The 17,506-nt window shown below is 37.3% G+C and overlaps 1 protein-coding gene across 1 annotated transcript; it reads left to right on the forward strand.

Annotated features, from left to right (window-relative positions):
- Positions 1-1,256: 1,256 nt before the first annotated feature.
- Positions 1,257-16,853, forward strand: ntf3 (neurotrophin 3). Its single transcript, XM_043236173.1, has 2 exons — positions 1,257-1,404; positions 13,622-16,853. Exons 1-2 carry the CDS (start codon positions 1,387-1,389, stop codon positions 14,387-14,389), a joined length of 786 nt encoding a protein of 261 aa, XP_043092108.1. The 5' UTR covers positions 1,257-1,386; the 3' UTR covers positions 14,390-16,853.
- Positions 16,854-17,506: the final 653 nt, after the last annotated feature.

Below are 17,506 nucleotides of genomic sequence, written 5' to 3' on the forward strand. Positions count from 1 at the left end.
GACATGTGTCAGCCCTTTATATTGGTTAAAACATCTCTCTTTGATTCTTACACTGAAATCTGATGTTCCACAGACATTCAAAAAGAGGAAGAAACACAAAAATTCACTTTCACCAGGAGGTTCACATCAAGTATTAACAGGTAAGGTGCCGTTTTTTAGCTCTCTGGGTGGTTTGCTAAAACATTTGGTTTCGTTTGCTCATTTAATTTCACAGTCACAGACAAGCAAGTATTTATTTATTTATTTATTCATTTTTTGTTTAGTTTAGACTATGAATATGGAACATGGTCCAGAGAAAATAAATACAACAAGAAATACAACAAGGATGAGTTATGGGAGGGACTGTCTTACATTCCTGTATTTATATTGATTTTCCCAGTCTGTCTGTTGCTTTGGAAAGGTTAAGATTGTTTATTTTTCCCCTTACGATACCTATGTCATCTTTGCAATGCTTGAAGACCTTAAAAAGTCATCCTACACAAACATTTCTAACAAAGAGTCAACTAACTAGAAAGGAGCGGATTATAGAGGATTGATAACTGTTTCCTGTCACACCTGTCCTGCCCACTGTAAAATCACTCATTCTCAATCTACTCTTATAATTTGCTTATACATGAAAACTTCAACTTATTTTAAAGGCTGAGTCATTAAGAATGCCTGCGAGCATGACTTGTACCTGTGCATTAATATTGCAATATTTTTCTTCATTTGGCAGCCATAGCTAGTTTGTGTGTGTGTGTGTGTTTATTTATATATAATCTATGGTTCCATGAGGAACTCCATGAATGTCCATGAGCTCCATGAAGTGTCTTTATTGTAGAAAATATATGTGTAGATAAATACATTTAAAAACACTAAGAACAGTTCTTTTAAGAATTGTTCACAAAATGTTACTAGGACATCACCCCATTTTGGAATACTTATTTTTTTTTAAATGTAACACTTTAAATGTAATTCAAAGCAACTTGATTGCGTCGAATTTTCACGCGTTTACATTTAATGCCAAACTGCTCATTAGTTATTGTACAGTAAAAAGCGTGTTAATGTTATTAATAAAAATCAAACTTATTAGACTTAGAAATGCATGATTGACTAAGGAGAACGGCATCACTTTGGACTAAGCGCAACAACCCTATAAAAGCCATCTGGATGTGCACAGAAGAGTAGAAGATTATGCTTGTTGCGATAAAAGAGGAGAAAGAGAGAGAGAGAGAGAGAGAGAGAGAGAGAGAGAGAGAGAGAGAGAGAGAGAGATTTGCGCGCTGTACTCGCCATTAAGACTCTGAGCACGCAACGCGCGCTTTCTATCTGGAAACTTTCAAAAAGGATTCGTTTTAAACTCATCACCTTCATGTCGGCACTGCTGAATATTTCCTCACCGATGCTATGGTTACCTTTATTACGGTATGTATCTTTAGAAAGTTTGTTTGTTCGAACTGCTCCCATAGATAGTTCGATGGCAATCTGGAGGGGTCTTGGCACGGTTGCGCATTTGTGCTTGTTCTCCAGGACGGTTTCTCTGCGATTAACGATTGAAAAAAAAGTTCATATAGCGGAGATCTGTTCGCAAAACAACATATTTTGTGGCGCAACCAACTGCGCACTTTGCAATACTGCATAACGTGTCTGAGGAACTTTCTGCGCGTTTGTGTATTTGGGAAGAATGTGAACTGCTCAGAGCCTCGGGCTGAACTGAAAACCAGTACGGGCAAATTCACTTCTTACCTTTCAAAGTTTTCTTCTCTTTATGCACAAAACAATAGCTTGCCAAGACTATTCTTTTTTTTTTATTTGTATTTGCGAACACTAAATTAAGGTGTCTATATCTATATATAACTATGTGTAACTTTTAATTCAAGCTTAACTTTACCGTTCTAATTATAGAAATATGTTTAAGAATATCAAAGATTCAAATGCATTCATTTGAATAGTTTCTCGACTTTAATTGATAAGGCTTAATTTGCTAAACTTAAATGTCAGACTTTAAAATATGCTTAGGTGTTGACGAAACACTTTGCTCTTGGGTCTTTCCTCCGAGAGCTGGCTGAGATTGGCAGACAATCCCTAAAATAGATAATCCACATAAATCTGTGCTGGAGATGCCGGTGCTGTCGAAGCCCTTGAAGTTTTAGGTGGGTTAAAGTCATTGCTCTTCTTGTTCATCAACTGGAAGTAGCATGCATTTTTTTTCTCCCACTTGTGTTTTGATAGCTCTGTCCGTGTGTGTGCTTCTGCTTATGTTTCCGTGCTGTGTGCGTGTGTGTGTGAGGGAAATCTTGTGCAGACATGCTCCTGAAACAAGCATCTGTCAAATAAAGGATTTGACATGAGGCATCCACTGGCTGGGAGGCTAAAGGGTTAATGCTAAAAAAAAAAAAAATGTAATTTACTGATGATTATGAGTCAAAATGTTTGTTTGATGACTTGCACAGAAAACTGAAGTAGCCTACAGGTTTCTTTATTAAGTGTATGTGAATAAATATACAACATGTTATTTTAAATATATATGTAAAGTTAATTTTTTTAAATTGCAATTATATCTGTTTGCAGTATACCGTCTTAACTAGGTCTAGTGACACTGCACACCTCATACACAATACAAGGTGTTTTAGTCTACTAGCTAACAGGATAACCAATTCATTTGTGCGATTTCTCAGTTATTGTGTCTTTGAAGCACTTCCAGGCTCTACAGTATCTTGAGTTCAGCTGTGTAGTGATTCTGAAAACTAGTGGTAAATGTTCGCAGATTGCAATGCATCCTTACTTTTCTGTTTGTCACTTTAAAAACGAGAGCAACAAAAATGTTGGCTGGCCATCAGGGGATCTCATCAACTTTACCATGGGTCACTCATACCCGACTATCTCAGTCTCTTTTTTTATTGGTCACTATGTTTATACTGTGGGAAATTCACAATGGTGACCATATATGGATTGTCTCATTATAGGATACTTTATGTATGCCAAATCATGCAGATATTTTTCATCTTGATAAACGAGGCTGGCTGTTTTCATATTTCAAAAAGCATACTTCGCTAACAGGTTACAAAGTCTAAGCTGTCAGTACACTTCACTGACAGGCCCATCATCAAAATGACAGATGGCAGCCAGGCTGAAATACATCATTTATCAAGGCCAGGCTCAAAGAAACGAAGCACTTCTTAGTAACTCTTCATTTTCTTAGTTACTCTTTATTTTGCACACTATCGATCATTGTATTGAAAACAAAACCTATGGTTATAGCTAATGATAGACCAACAATACCGCACAGCTTAACAGCGCAGAATTTGTAATAGTGTTTCCATTCTTTTCTGTCACGTTTACCTTATCAGCGCAGTATTCATGTTGTGTGACACGGTACTCTCATACTTGTGCTTTTTATTTCAGTTTGCTAAGTGGCTAGAAGAGCAAATGCTATTCCAAATATTTACTTGTGTATTTTCATACGTGGCTGTAGTTTTGCTGATAGTGAGAATCCTAAGTAAAGTATCCATCTTTATTCCAAAGAGATACTGCTTCAGAAAAATCATAAAATTTGAATGCATTTTTCTTGATAATGCGAACATTCCATTTTGCAAACACTGTCAGAATGTTACTTTTAAATATTCTCTGAACAACATTCTCAACATTCTCTATATTTGAACATTAATTCATATCATTTAAGACCAGATAACTTTTAACAACATTCTATTAACAATACTGGACGAATGTTTGTTCCTAACTTTGAGAGAACATTGCCAAGAAATTTCTCTGTTCGTTGAGAAGATCTCTCAAACAGTCACCATTTTATAACCACACACTCCTCACAATATCCATATTATGAATATTGTAGTTAGGAGCTAATTTGTGTGTGTTCTTACCGTGAAAACAATACTTGAGTTATGGAAGAATAACTCATTCCTCCATAGGAAGAATATGCATTAAACATGAAGCTGTGATAGAAATATCAAGCCTTTTTAATGGGAAGTAGCTACACCTTTTGTAGTTTGTATCTTTGACAAAGTGCTGCTGTCAGCTGCCAAACACCCATCTATCACATTACACTGAAACAACCAACATGATCACGTTACAAACTCCAAGATGTGTTAATTACACTAACTGTTGTGTTTTGTGCCATGTCAAACAGAGAGCTTGTTCTATGTTTATTTTTCTATAAAAGCCAGGCTAATCACTAATGACTCCCAGACTTCACGGTAATAGTCAGATTTTTTTTAATTGCGCCATGCTTTAATGAAGACACCTGACTGAGATTTTTCCATAAAATTTTGGCAGTCACCAGAAAAATAAATAGTTTTGATGCCATGGAGGGCAATTTGCAGAAAAAAGCATTAGCAGTCAAAATTTGATATGCATATTTTTTGCTTATGTCCTATTAATTTAGACTGTTCTGTGCATTGGCTAATAATCAGAACTTACAAGTTGTAATTAAATTTATTTTTCTAACAGGGAACATTCTCACAACTTTTGCTACTTTTTAAATATTTGATATATGACAACATTCTCAGGGATGTCCGTATAATGTTATTTGTCCTTAAAGGTTCTCAAAATGTTGAGAGAATGACATTTTAGGTTTTAGGTTTTAAATAATGTTTGAATCTTAACATGAAAAGTGATCTTTTTATCATTCTTAGAAACTAAAAAAACAAAAGTCCAAATAACATTTTATTTTGAGTGTTTTCAGAACCTTGAAATAATATTTTAATCATGACAAGAAAACTGGACATTGTAACTCTCTTAGAATATAAACATTCAAATAATGTCATATTTTTGGTAAAAATGAAAAAAATTAAGAACCTTTAAATAATGTTAAAGTCCAACAAATAAAGCTGTACATTTAACACAAACAATTTTAAACACAGGTTTAATACATGAGGCCTGACACATTTATATTACGTTCATATAAGTATACATTGCTGTGTTTTATTACATTGTTTCAGGTATGTATTGCGTCAGTTTAGAATTCAAATATCTGGGGACGTCATGAAAAGTTAATGCCCTGCACCAAATCGTACCCTAAACCAATACGAGTGTTAACAAATGCAAAACTTATAGAAAAAGCCATTTGTTAATGCATCCATGCCATTTAAACTTTGAACTGTTTTGTGAAGCTGTAGTTAGACAGGATTCAAACCAGAGCTCCTCGGCTCTCCAGAACATCGCTGTACTCTTGAACTACCGAACAAATGTATATGAAAACACATAGATATGAAGCTAGATATGTGTGATGCTTACATTCAAAGCACTAGTTTTCAAATCTCCCACCATATTAATAATGTATTGAAATCATTATATTTTTTAAGAAATTGTATGAAAATTATGCTTCATTCATTGAAACTAAATTACAGTGAAAAGGAATAAAAAGGTGCTGGAGTTTTACTGCCTCTAGTGTTAATTTTTTTGGAAGCTGCAATGATATATACTTACTGTTATAAACGCTTTAATAATGATAAAAATGAAGGCACTGACTGCCAAAACGTGACATATTTTTTCAGTTTTAACTTACACTTGTACAGTGTGTTGGCCGATAATCAGAACTTACCAGAAAACACATGCCGACTGAGTGAAGTGTGCTGAAGCAGGCACTGACATAAGTTGCCAAACAGCTGCAAAGCGTCCCCTACACTGATCACTCAGGAAACTCATAAGGCACTGAAAACATGACATGCTAAGCTAAATACGCTGCATGTGGACTGGAGTAAAACAATGCTCACGTGTATGTACTTTGACCTGATAGTTTACACGGCTTGTCTAGCTTTCTATACTGATAGTCTAAAAATCTTTGGCAAAAACCCACTGATTAATCATAACAGCTGAAATGTTTGTCCTAATTTCATATGCTGAAGTTAGCCTGCATCTGCATATGTTTGCTTTATTATAATGAATGCCACCCCTTGATGGGTTTTCAAACACTGCAGGTCAGGTCTTACATCTCAAAACCACTCAGAATCCACCCGAGATGAATCCAGATGGAAGTTAGTTCAGGGTGCTGGTCAGGGAAGGAGAGTGTCCAGACGGGGGTCTAATTTTTCGATCTTTCAGGGGAACATCTGGAGGCAATTGGACAGTATTAGGGTTTAGACGCTCTTCTTTGAAAATCCTGGGTGGATTTCTTTCACTGGCATGCTGCCTCCTAAGCCATCCTGAGTCCATAAACTTGGGTAGCTCTTCTGAAACACACAAGAAATATGTACGGCCATAGTGTCATGTCCTGTTGATAGATAGATAGATAGATAGTATGTCATTTTGTATGAAGCTTTCAATGTGCCAGTGCATTACTAGACAGCTGTGTGCATTAGGGACAGCCACTATGTGGCTTTTACCTATATTTATATTGTATTCTTCCTCTCATCATACTATTTCTATTTCTCCGGTGACGTGTATACACATGTTTCGATCTCAAACAACAGTTCATAGTGCATCTGAACTCTTTGATTCAGTATCTTCCCAAAGCTAAAACCTAACTCCGTGTGACTGACACAAAGTGTATCAGCGTCTATAAGCTCGACTGATTGTCTTGCTGTTCTGTAGTTGGACATATGGCACTCCTCCTCTCACAAACCCAGCCTGACAGTAAATAACCCTAAGAATAGGAAACTGGTTGTGGATTTTCAAATTTAGTGTATCATCAGCATTCAGGAACGTTGCTTTTACGCACCTGGGCAAAAAAAAAGAAATAACACTTTTATTAACACTATTACTGCACCTGTAAATAAAAACACACATACACACACAAATGTGATGCTTAACTAAAGTAATTTTTTTGTTTTTTGTATGATTGAATTGACCCGTCAAAGGTCAGTAGTAAGATTAAATATTTGTGTTATTTAACGGATTTAATTACTGCAGGTTTGCATTTTGCTGTTTTTATTCATTCTTAAGAACACCAAATCTGTTTTTGAGCAAGTGAGATGAGTAACTGCATGTTCACATTTAGTCTAGAACTACAATAACCATCATGTTCACACAGTCCAGTGCACCTTACAGTTTCTCTCAACAAGGAAAGAAGAGCTCTCAATCAATAAATGAAATACAACTTTGTTATCTGTTTGAAAGCGTATCTCAGATATTCAGATGTAAATTTAGAAGAAAATGCGTTACTAGTTACAAAAAGTAATCTTATACTTGTAATGAATTATTCCCAACACTGTGTATAATCATATAGCCGTCAAATTGGATTCAGCTAAAAAGGAATATACATTTGCTGTAAATATGTCAATATGTCAGTACAAACTGGCCATTGAGTAGATTACTCAATGAATGCTAAAACTGTCCAGTTCATGTTGACCGTTCACCTGCAATATCTGTGTTATCTACGTGTGCCGGACTGAACGGTGTGTTAAATGGTACATTGGTTGGTGTGAAGGCTGTTGCTAATCTCAGGCCAATCCTCTGGGAGTTAAAAGCTCAGGGAGTTGTAAGCCTCCTTGGCCAGTCTAAGATGATGTGCGTAGGCGGTGAAGAAGCCTCAATGTCGAGGCCACTGACACAGTGCCGTGAGAGATTAACACCTGTCATACATGAACATGATGATATTCTGTAGGTTTGAACTTCAAGTACAATCAACAAACGAAACAGAAATATGCATGCAATTGATTGTTATTTGTTATATATCACAGTTGTTTGACGGAAAGCTTTGCTGTTGGGAGAATAGGTATGCTGTGCAAACGCAATGTAACAAAACTCATTTGTATTCAGACTTCTAGTGACCTATGGGTTGCCATTTCTAAAATTAAGGAAACCACAAGTGTTTATAAGGATTAATCCCGAGGCAAGTGCAGAGCTGTGCATCGAAACCTAAACCAGTTAAAGGAGATCAAGGACCAGATTTTGACGCCTAATGCTCCCGTGTCCTGAAATAAAAGTTCACAGAGCGTGCTGTTCTATGCAGTTTACTATTATGTCATTATTTAAAAAATTTACTTGATATCCAATGATATTACAATGAAAAGAGAAGCAGCTGCAAGTATAGGCCCATAGCTGGTAAGGTCACAAGACTCAGGTTATATAAAAAGCAATTCCTTTTTGCTGAGATCAAACTGATTGTGGAGGACAGTTTGTGTGAGAGTCACTTGTGTGTAAGTGAAAAAAAATTCTTGATGTAGTTTCTGAGGTAATTTACTTCTGAGGCAATGGACTTGTGAGCTCCTAAACAATGCTTGCTTGTTTAGCATTTAGTCAAGGATGTTGTTGGGCTGTTAGCTATTGCCTTCCATCCATTTTGGCTGATGAGAAACAGTTCTAGAGTAAAAAAGGACCCAGGGTGATTTTAAAACAATATCCCTCTGATCCCGCTGAAGATCAGTCCACTCCTAGGGCAATTTTTGAATCTATCCAAACCTGGCATACAATGTGATAACCCTAAATAAGCTGAATGTGTTGCATAATTTTTTATAGCCCACAGTCATGTCGACAGCTATCAGCTATCAGCTATCAGCACTGCACAACAATTATCAAAAATGGAAAAACGGCTGAATGTACTATACTCAGCCACCAGCTAATCATCACGATTTGTGTTCCAAACTTAATCCCACATGAAAAGTCTTATCTTGTCCTGGACTTTTCATAATTGTTCAAAGTATGCAGACAGCTTTTCTCTTCTCCGACCTAGTTTAAATAAATTAGGACGTCAACACATTTGGGCATTCCTAAGAAAGCAACCTAGAGTCCATTATCAGCTGACTAGGCCAATCACATGAACTTAGAGTGTCATTTCAGGTGCTTAAAACAGTCACACAAACGGTGGTGTGGTTTAGCTGGGAGGTGGAGAGTGGAACTGCCACCAAGGGAAATGGTCGAAATCATTCACCACTTAAAGTCATCCATCCATTCATGCCATGCTCAATTTGGGTCAGACATAATGGTTTTTGTAGAGAATGATTTATCCTGTTGGTGGGCAGACAGCATTTTAAAACAGGAATGTTACCAAATTCAAAAAAATGTATAGCTTAGCCTACATTATGTTGTCTTTGAAGACTTTTTGGCTTTTGCTTTGTTTCTATTGTTTATAATGAACAATGTTGTAACCCATTTTAAATATTCTTTTGAACTCACTGTATCAATAAGTATATTATTTTATCAGAATTATATAAAATTATATAATGTCTGTTGTTGTACATTAATCATATCCAACAAAAAGACAAACAGCTTTAAATATATTGGTATTCTACTTAGTTGTTCTGAAAAAAATAGAATTACACAAAGTTTACTAGTATTGGAGCACATGTCAACAACAAGTATTTACTAGTATTGGAGCACTTGGCAACACAATAGTAATGTTACTATGGGAAAGTGCTGGCAGAACATGCTTTTTGCTCTTTTTTTTACAAAAAGGAAAATGTCATTGTAAACTCATGGTGTTTTTTTCCATGCAGAATTCCTGAATCCTTGCACGCAACAGTTTATATAAAGCACCATAAAACGTAGACCAAGAGTCTTCTGAAGTCATCCACTTTATGTGGAATATTTAACAAAATTCATTCAAAACCTTTTCATTTGCTGCAACTCTTGATTCTCTTTCCCTACTGGAGCAGTTTTTCAAACAGCTTAAATTTTGGTTAGTTCCTCACACAAAGCTGTTGTTTAGAAAAGTTGGAATATAACGTACAAGACACAAGGTCTAGTTCTCGGGTGCTTTTTTGTCTTTTTGGAGCCATTGTTGAATGCTGTAAACAGCTGCATAAAGATTTTTTAAATGTCACTTTTTTGTCTGTTACTAGAAAAAAACTTTAAAATTTGTAGTAGTTAGCTAGCTAAAGCTGAATGCTCATGAACAGCTAACATGGAGATTTACACTGAATGAAATTATGAGCACTTGGAAATTAACATACTGGAACTTTTTACATGCAATGGGGAAGCCCTTGGGTCAGTGTCTCAGGCTGAGCTGCAGTCATTTGTGATGTTAGAAGAATCTCCCCCTACCAAACCTCTTTTTGGCACCTTCCTGAAGACAAACGTTAAAGCTGCTGTTCATCCAGGAAGAGACATGAATGCACATCTGTGCTCCTGTGAGACGTGAACTTCCTGCATGTATGCAACATGACAGAGCAAGGCACATGAAGAAATATGTCAGCATTTTAGAGTTTTTAAACAAAAATTCAATAAAAAAGTGTCCGCAAAGGCCCTCTGCATGGATCAGACCTTAAACTCTTGTTAGTTTAGTAAGGGATCGCATTAGCTGTGCTTCCTAGAAGGTCTTCGACAATGTTTGTAGCACATGAAGAAACACAGCTAAGTATTTGAGAGCAGTTAAGAGGATGCGAAGGATTATCTATTCAAACACGGTCGAAACAGATTCAAGTGTATGTGCTTCTATCACATCATTTGTTGTGCTATAAATTACGCTTCAAGAGAAGCAAGTAGACTTTATTCTGACCGAGTTGCTCATTGTAGACAATTTTTGCAGCTTAATGTAGAAGAACCCTTTTAAAAGCTTACTGGACGTATACAAACATAGCCAAGCATTTGATCGCGCTTAAGAGGATGAAAAAGATTATCTGTTCAACCCTGGTCTGGAGCTCCAAGTAAATTTCCACCCCGCATTCACCTGAATGAGCCCAAATGATCAGAGTAATTGACGTTCGTTTCCCAGAGGCTATGCATTCATGGGGTATGAGACACAAATTGTGTCAACAAAGACGAAGCATTTCAAATCAATGTTTTCTGTTCTCAATTAAAGTGCACATGGGAACGTTACACAATTCGAAGTAGTTCACTGCAAATGCATATAAACATTACAACAAAATCGTAATCAATTCACATTCATTCTCACAGGCCCTCTGGGATAGTCACATAACTCAGCAAAATTTAGGTTTCAGGCAGTTTTATGTTTTTATGCTATGTTTTTTAACCCATTTGGTGCTGCTTACGTGGCAATAAAAATGACAGAATTTATTGTTGTTATTGTTTTGTTTTGTTGTTTTTTTTTTTACAATTTTTTAACAATATTTTACAATGTAAATTAATTTAATGTATTATATTTCACTCATTTTTATAGGATTTTTTGGTACTTTTTATTTCGCTTTGCCATTCATTTCAGTAATTTTATTCAGGTCCATTTAAACCTTTCACATCAATTGTGTGTGTGTTCGCATAGTGTTATCACATGTTTAAATTTTTAAGAGGCCATTATGGTAGAATAAAGTGTGTTTTATAACAAACAATCATAAAAAGTGTTTAATTGCAGGTATTTTTGATTCTCAGTTGATTTAGTGGCTGAGAAATTAGTGAAAATGTCATCCCGTTGTGTCTTGCTAAACGCACCCTGCAAATGTAAATTCGATTTGGTTTATCAAATTTAGCTTATTAGCACACCTTGGAATTAAGCTGATTCCCCTGCTAAATTCTTTACTACAGAATATATATTTAGTACTGTCTTTCAGTCACGACTTCAGTATTGTGGTTGTTGTGAACTCGGCAACTGCACAGGCAGAAAAATGAATCAGTACAGGCAATAAAACTCAGTAATTTTCTACGCCGCTGCCTGTAAGGTGACTTTGTCGTGCCGCTCCTCTTTTGAAGCACCAACGTGTAATTGCAGGCATCACCCCTGCCAAAAAGCAAAATTAGGGGATGCTTATGGACCGTTAATGAGGACAGAGTGATTAACAGTCTCCTCCAAGCGCCTTGGGTCTGATTCACACTCCCTCATTTGTCTGCCCCTTACAGATTCCGAGATTTTAGTCTCTTAAACAACAAAGGTCAGTGTTGAAAGTATGCGTAGACAAACTTGTGACATCAATGACAAATGAGATAATTTTCTGTAAAATCCAGGTGAACTAATCTGAACTCAGTGTCAAATGATAAAAGATCAAACATTCCTACAGAACAAGATGTCTTTTGTGTTTGTTTTCGTCAACAGAGTCTAATTTAAAACCAATCGTTTATGTAACAAGCCAAGTAAAGCATCCCATGACACCATCGACCACCACGCCAAGACCTCCCAAACCCTGCAGTTCTTCGAAGGCAAAGGCATGTGGTTCTGAAAAGATTTAAAAACACCCGGGGCAGTGTAAAGATTAGCAAGCACACTGGATATTAATTTTCATCAGACACTAATGCCAAATGGTCCTTTGATGTAGCAGCTGTAACCCTTGACTCCCTGCAACACGTCTGTCTTTGTGCATCAGTGTCATCATTAGTCTTCAGTTCCTGTACTTTGCACTGTAGTCTAGTTTAACGTCACTTACTATTTGACCGCTCCCGGTTTGATGTTAAGATTTTTACAGTGGCCTCTGTGGCTCACATTTTCTCCTTAAATCAGTTTGATTTCAGGTGATCTCAGAACACACAATGGAGACGTTGATCTAAAAGTCAGCGTCTGGTCATTCAGGTAGACCTGAGATGGAATGTGCACTTTTGCTGATGCCTAGTTACAAGTTATTAAAAAGAATTGGTATCCTTGTCATACCAGGAAAGTGACGTATCTGATAACTGCCAAGTGAGGCCTGCCGCTTGCACGCTGTTGAAAAGAAAATTGAAAGGCTGTTAACTGTAATTGTTAGTATTAAAATAACCACACACGATTATGGTAGGCCACAACTCTTACCTTATATAGCATGAAAATCTGCACTAAATATCACCAACAGCTCACAGAGGATAAAACTTCTCACTTGAAGCAATGTGAAAAAAGGAAATATTGTGTTAAAAGAATACAGTAGTGTACCCAAAATCTTTTCTTTTTTTTTTGTGAGACATAAAATGAAATAGAAATAGAAACAATTTACACGCTATAAAAAGTAGAGTCTTGCAATTAGTATTTCTACAATTTAACCCATAAAATGTAGTTTTACTGATATTGAATATTATTTTTTACTTTAAAGCAGTTAATTTAGATACCATTTAGGTATCTCAATTTTTTTTTGTGCAGTTAGCATTACATTTTTTACAGTATTTGTTCATGTTTATTACTATTATAAAAAACTATTTGCAAAAATAATAAAATCTTTAAGTGTCTTTCATGGTATTTCAGTAGTGAACAGAAAAGAATGTTACTGGAGAAATCAAGAACATGACCCAAATGAACTATAAAGTATCATGAAATTCTCATAAAAGTTTACTGTATGTTTTAAGAGTGTGAAGAACAGATCAAAATGTAATTGGTTCTTGAAAAGCTGTAGTCCTTATTAATTATAATTGCATGGGAAAACATTTAAGCACAGACATAAAAGTTATACAGGTGAAAATATACAAATATACTTTCTTGAATTTAATTTAAATAACCTTTATGTAACCTCTTATACCACTACAATGTAGTCTAATAATTCTCCTAATAATGATTTTCCAGACTCTGCTTTTGCACTTTGGGGTCTCTATTTCATGCTATTGGGATCCGTCATAAACAGAGCATATACAGTGCCTAATGAATGTGCCAGGCGCTCAAATAAACATGCCAAAAGGGAGGCCCTGCAAACACACTCGTGCATGCCACTGCAGGCCATCTTTTACCACACACCCATTAACTGTGTGCCTCGATGGCATGCAGATATGCTGGAGAAGTGCCACCACTTATTGTCATGCAACAATGAACTTCACGAGAATTCAGTTATGTCACAGAGCAATAACAAAAACAAATTGATTGCTTTTTCTTGCTACCATGCTTATAAACTCGTGTTCTATTTCTCCACAGATCTTACAGGTGAATCTAGTGATGTCCATCTTGCTGTACGTGATGTTTCTCGCGTACCTCTATGGTATCTCAGCCTCTACGATGGACAAGCAGCGGCCCACCCAGGACCCCATCAACACACTTATCATAAAGCTCCTTCAGGCCGACATCAGCCGTAGCCGACAGAAGCAGGGTGATGTGCTCCCTTCATCCACCTTAAACCCACCCGCAGTAACCGACTACAAGGAAAACGTCAGTGACCGGCCCGTGACAGACATCTCCACAGAGCTTCTGCGTCAGCACAAACGTTATAACTCGCCTCGCGTGCTTCTCAGCGACCGACCTCCTCTGCAACCGCCACCGCTCTACCTCATGGACGACTTCGTCAGCAGCCAGGACGGCAGTGGCACCAACAAGACGCGGCAAAAACGCAACACCGAGCACAAGAGTTACAGGGGCGAGTTTTCAGTGTGTGACAGCATCAGCCTGTGGGTAACGGACAGGACCACAGCTGTGGACATTAAGGGGCAGGTGGTCAAGATTTTGGGGTCTGTCAATGCAGGACGCACGAACATCAAGCAGTACTTTTACGAGACGAGATGTGACACCGGCAAGTCCCAGAAAGGCAGCTGTCGGGGCATTGACGAGAAGCACTGGAACTCGCAGTGCAAAACCTCGCAGACTTTTGTGCGTGCTCTCACTCAGGATGCATCATCGGTGGGATGGCGCTGGATACGTATAGACACCTCGTGCGTCTGTGCACTTTCGCGCAAACACCGCAGGACGTGAAAAACACTACAGTGACTTTTTTATGTTCCCTGGTGGGGCTGTAAATATATAAATTATTACTTAAGTTATATGGAATGCATATAGTTTATACATGTCTATGTATACGGTATAAATATACGTGTTATTTATTTAATTTTTTTGCAAGGAAAAATCGAAAAAAAAAAAGTAAAAATACTTGCGTTAACATGCAATGCCATTAAGCTACAGGAGCATTGCATGCTAAATTGTGCCTTGCTCACGTATCAGAGTCAGAGGACATGTCACTCCACTAGACCTAGACCTTGGGAACAGTTGCAATGGAAAACATAGATCACTCAATATCATATTAACTTCAGTATTGTTCATGAAAACCAGTTTTTCTACTGAAACGGGCTGCCAGTATATCCTCTTTGTGTCTGGGAAAACAAATCACAGTTGGGATGTTGTTGTATTTTGTACGGAACGTTTAAACATACAGTATATGTGTATCAAAACTGCATGAAATACCTAAGAAATATATATTTTTCTAAGCACTCCTGTTAGTGGTTTAAAAATGCAGAGAGTCAGTCCTAGAATAACCAAAAAGTGACTGTTTAGTGTTCCACAATCTGGGCAGTATTTTGATTCTAGATGGCCTCCTGAAAGAGTTTAACATCATTTTAGAAATTGCCTTTAGCGCATTCCAACATAGCCGCAATAAAGCAGGAACGACAGCAACCAAGTATTAACTTTGATGAAATAATGAAAATTATAGCTCAGTAGCCCTGAAGAAGCTTCTCAGCAAATGGTGGAGCAAAGACTCCTCCCACTATCCATGCCAGTAGCCATCTTTTCTGAAACCCTGCCCAGCCTACCAGAAACCACCAGAAATAAGCTTACTGCACTTTTAGTCTCTTTTCGATCATCTGCCATGATCAGTAGCAACTTGACCACCTTAACGAGCAAAGCAGCACGCATAAGAGCAGCATGTAAACAAAATGGGCCGTCGCTAATGACACTGTAGTCTTACACAGAGGTAAAGCTGCCTTAAGACGATGTGCATACGTACAGAGCTGGGATTTGAACACGTAATCTCCCCCTTAAGAGGGTTTCCCTCTTGTCAGACTCATCTTAGGAGATAAGCATTTCGCCGGTGCGCTACGGCTAAAAAAAGGCCTGCTGTATTTTCCCGCTGTACGTTTATATAAAGAGACTTGCTCAGTTGCTAGACACTAAGGTCAAGAGATTTCAGTAAGATATGTGATATGCAATGACTGACACAAAATGTGTTGGCCTCTACAAAAAATTAACATGTTTTGTACTCCTTCACATTAAATATGATACACCCATGACAACACGTTTGTCAGCAAAGCATATAGGCAGCCTTTGCGTTCATTTGTAGAGCATTTTAAAAGGCAAGGCAGTTGCGGCTGGGCGGTTGTTCAGGCTTATCTTTTGTTATGCATAACCCAGGTCACCTCTGATTGAACAAGTCATCCAAGTGTCCACAAGAATGAAAAATATACCACCTACGTATCATATTTACCTTTGTAGCAGCATATAAAACTTGCAGGATAAGCCAGGATGGGGTCCAAACCCATTACTACATCGAATGAAGTGCCAATACTTCGTCCTCCAAGGTCCGAACATAAAGCTTTATTAGCATGAAATCGTATTATAATGAGGCTATAAAAAGAACAGTATAAAAAATTGTTTTATTGCTTTTTAATGCTTCACGGTTTGTTGGATAAAGGCACTTTTAAACATTTTTTTTGTGGTGGACGACTCTGTTCATGACCTGATATACTTGTATTGGATTAGAGGTTGTGAAACAGAGAAACGGCTCAGATTCGAAACAGAACTGCAGACCACCAAGGATACAACACACCTTTTTCAATCTCTGATTACGTCCCACTTCGATATGGCCCTCTGTGGAAAAACAGGATAAAAGCTGAACACAGGAACTCCATTTTCCAAGGATGCTGTTGGGAAATGGCCCACACAGTTGTCCAAATGCATTGCCTTTCCTGTAACACACATTATTACACTGGAACATGAGGATCCCTAAATGATTATGACTTCTTGGATGACATTCACTGAAACATTCCCGTGTATTTTATGCTGTCTGGAAAAGCCCTGCTGGTGTAATGCATACTGTGTAGGATTCTTGCTGCTTTAAACCACTACAACTGACCTTATAATGGACCAATGGCCATTGCTGAAACCCAAGGACAAGGAAACTTTTATGATGAAACAAAACTGTGCCAAAACACACCACACTCTATGTAAGGACTACATGCTTTTTAATAATATTCAGACAAGAAAGTTATCTCTGGTATGACAAAAAATTAAAAAAATTGCAAGGCAAATCCCTATTTTAGTAAAGAAGAAAGACTTGTTTGCTTGATGGTCATTGTTTAGTGAAGTAGTTTGTTTTGGCTGTACCCATAACCCATTGTTTGTATTTTTTTTTAATTTTCTTTTTTTTTTTTTGAAAGAGAGACATCTCCCATAATGGCAATGTTTTTGAAAATTTCTTTCTCATGCTGCTACTTGAAGGAGCACTGTTTATCTGGCCTACAACATCCTCCTCTTTTTGCTGCAAGGGCAGTCTGTGTGAGATTTGTCTGAATAAGGTTTTTTTTAAATCTTCCTGCTGGTTATGTCCTTTTAGGAATCTATGTGAATATTATCACCTGTAGGGTGCAATGTCACTCTTTGTACGCTAAACATTTCAATCACAAATTACCGGAAAAGAACCCAAAAACCTTTCCCAGCCCCGAATCATGAGATAATCTATGTGTTTCTAATCAAAAATTGACGGTCTCTTCAGAACACGAGGAACCATGAGAAGGCTCACAGGACTAAACAACCTTCAGTGACCTATAAATACTTTCGTTTGCCAGAGCCCACAGGAAGAAAATAGCTTTGGGTGATGGTTAATTAGCATATAATCCTCTTGCGGTGTGTTCTTAAGAGCAAAGCCTGACATGGAGTGATCTTGAAAAATCACTGCTGAAAAAGAGTTAAATGAGGTGAAGGGACAAGCAAATGAGGTTAACAAATGCTAGTCTTTGTTTACATGGCCATATCAGAGCAGTCAATATTGCGAGAGCAGTTATAAGATACAGTGACTTTATTTGACCATATGGAAAAGGC

The sequence above is a fragment of the Puntigrus tetrazona genome, chromosome 4 (genome assembly GCF_018831695.1).
Source record: "Puntigrus tetrazona isolate hp1 chromosome 4, ASM1883169v1, whole genome shotgun sequence".
NCBI lineage: Eukaryota > Metazoa > Chordata > Actinopteri > Cypriniformes > Cyprinidae > Puntigrus > Puntigrus tetrazona.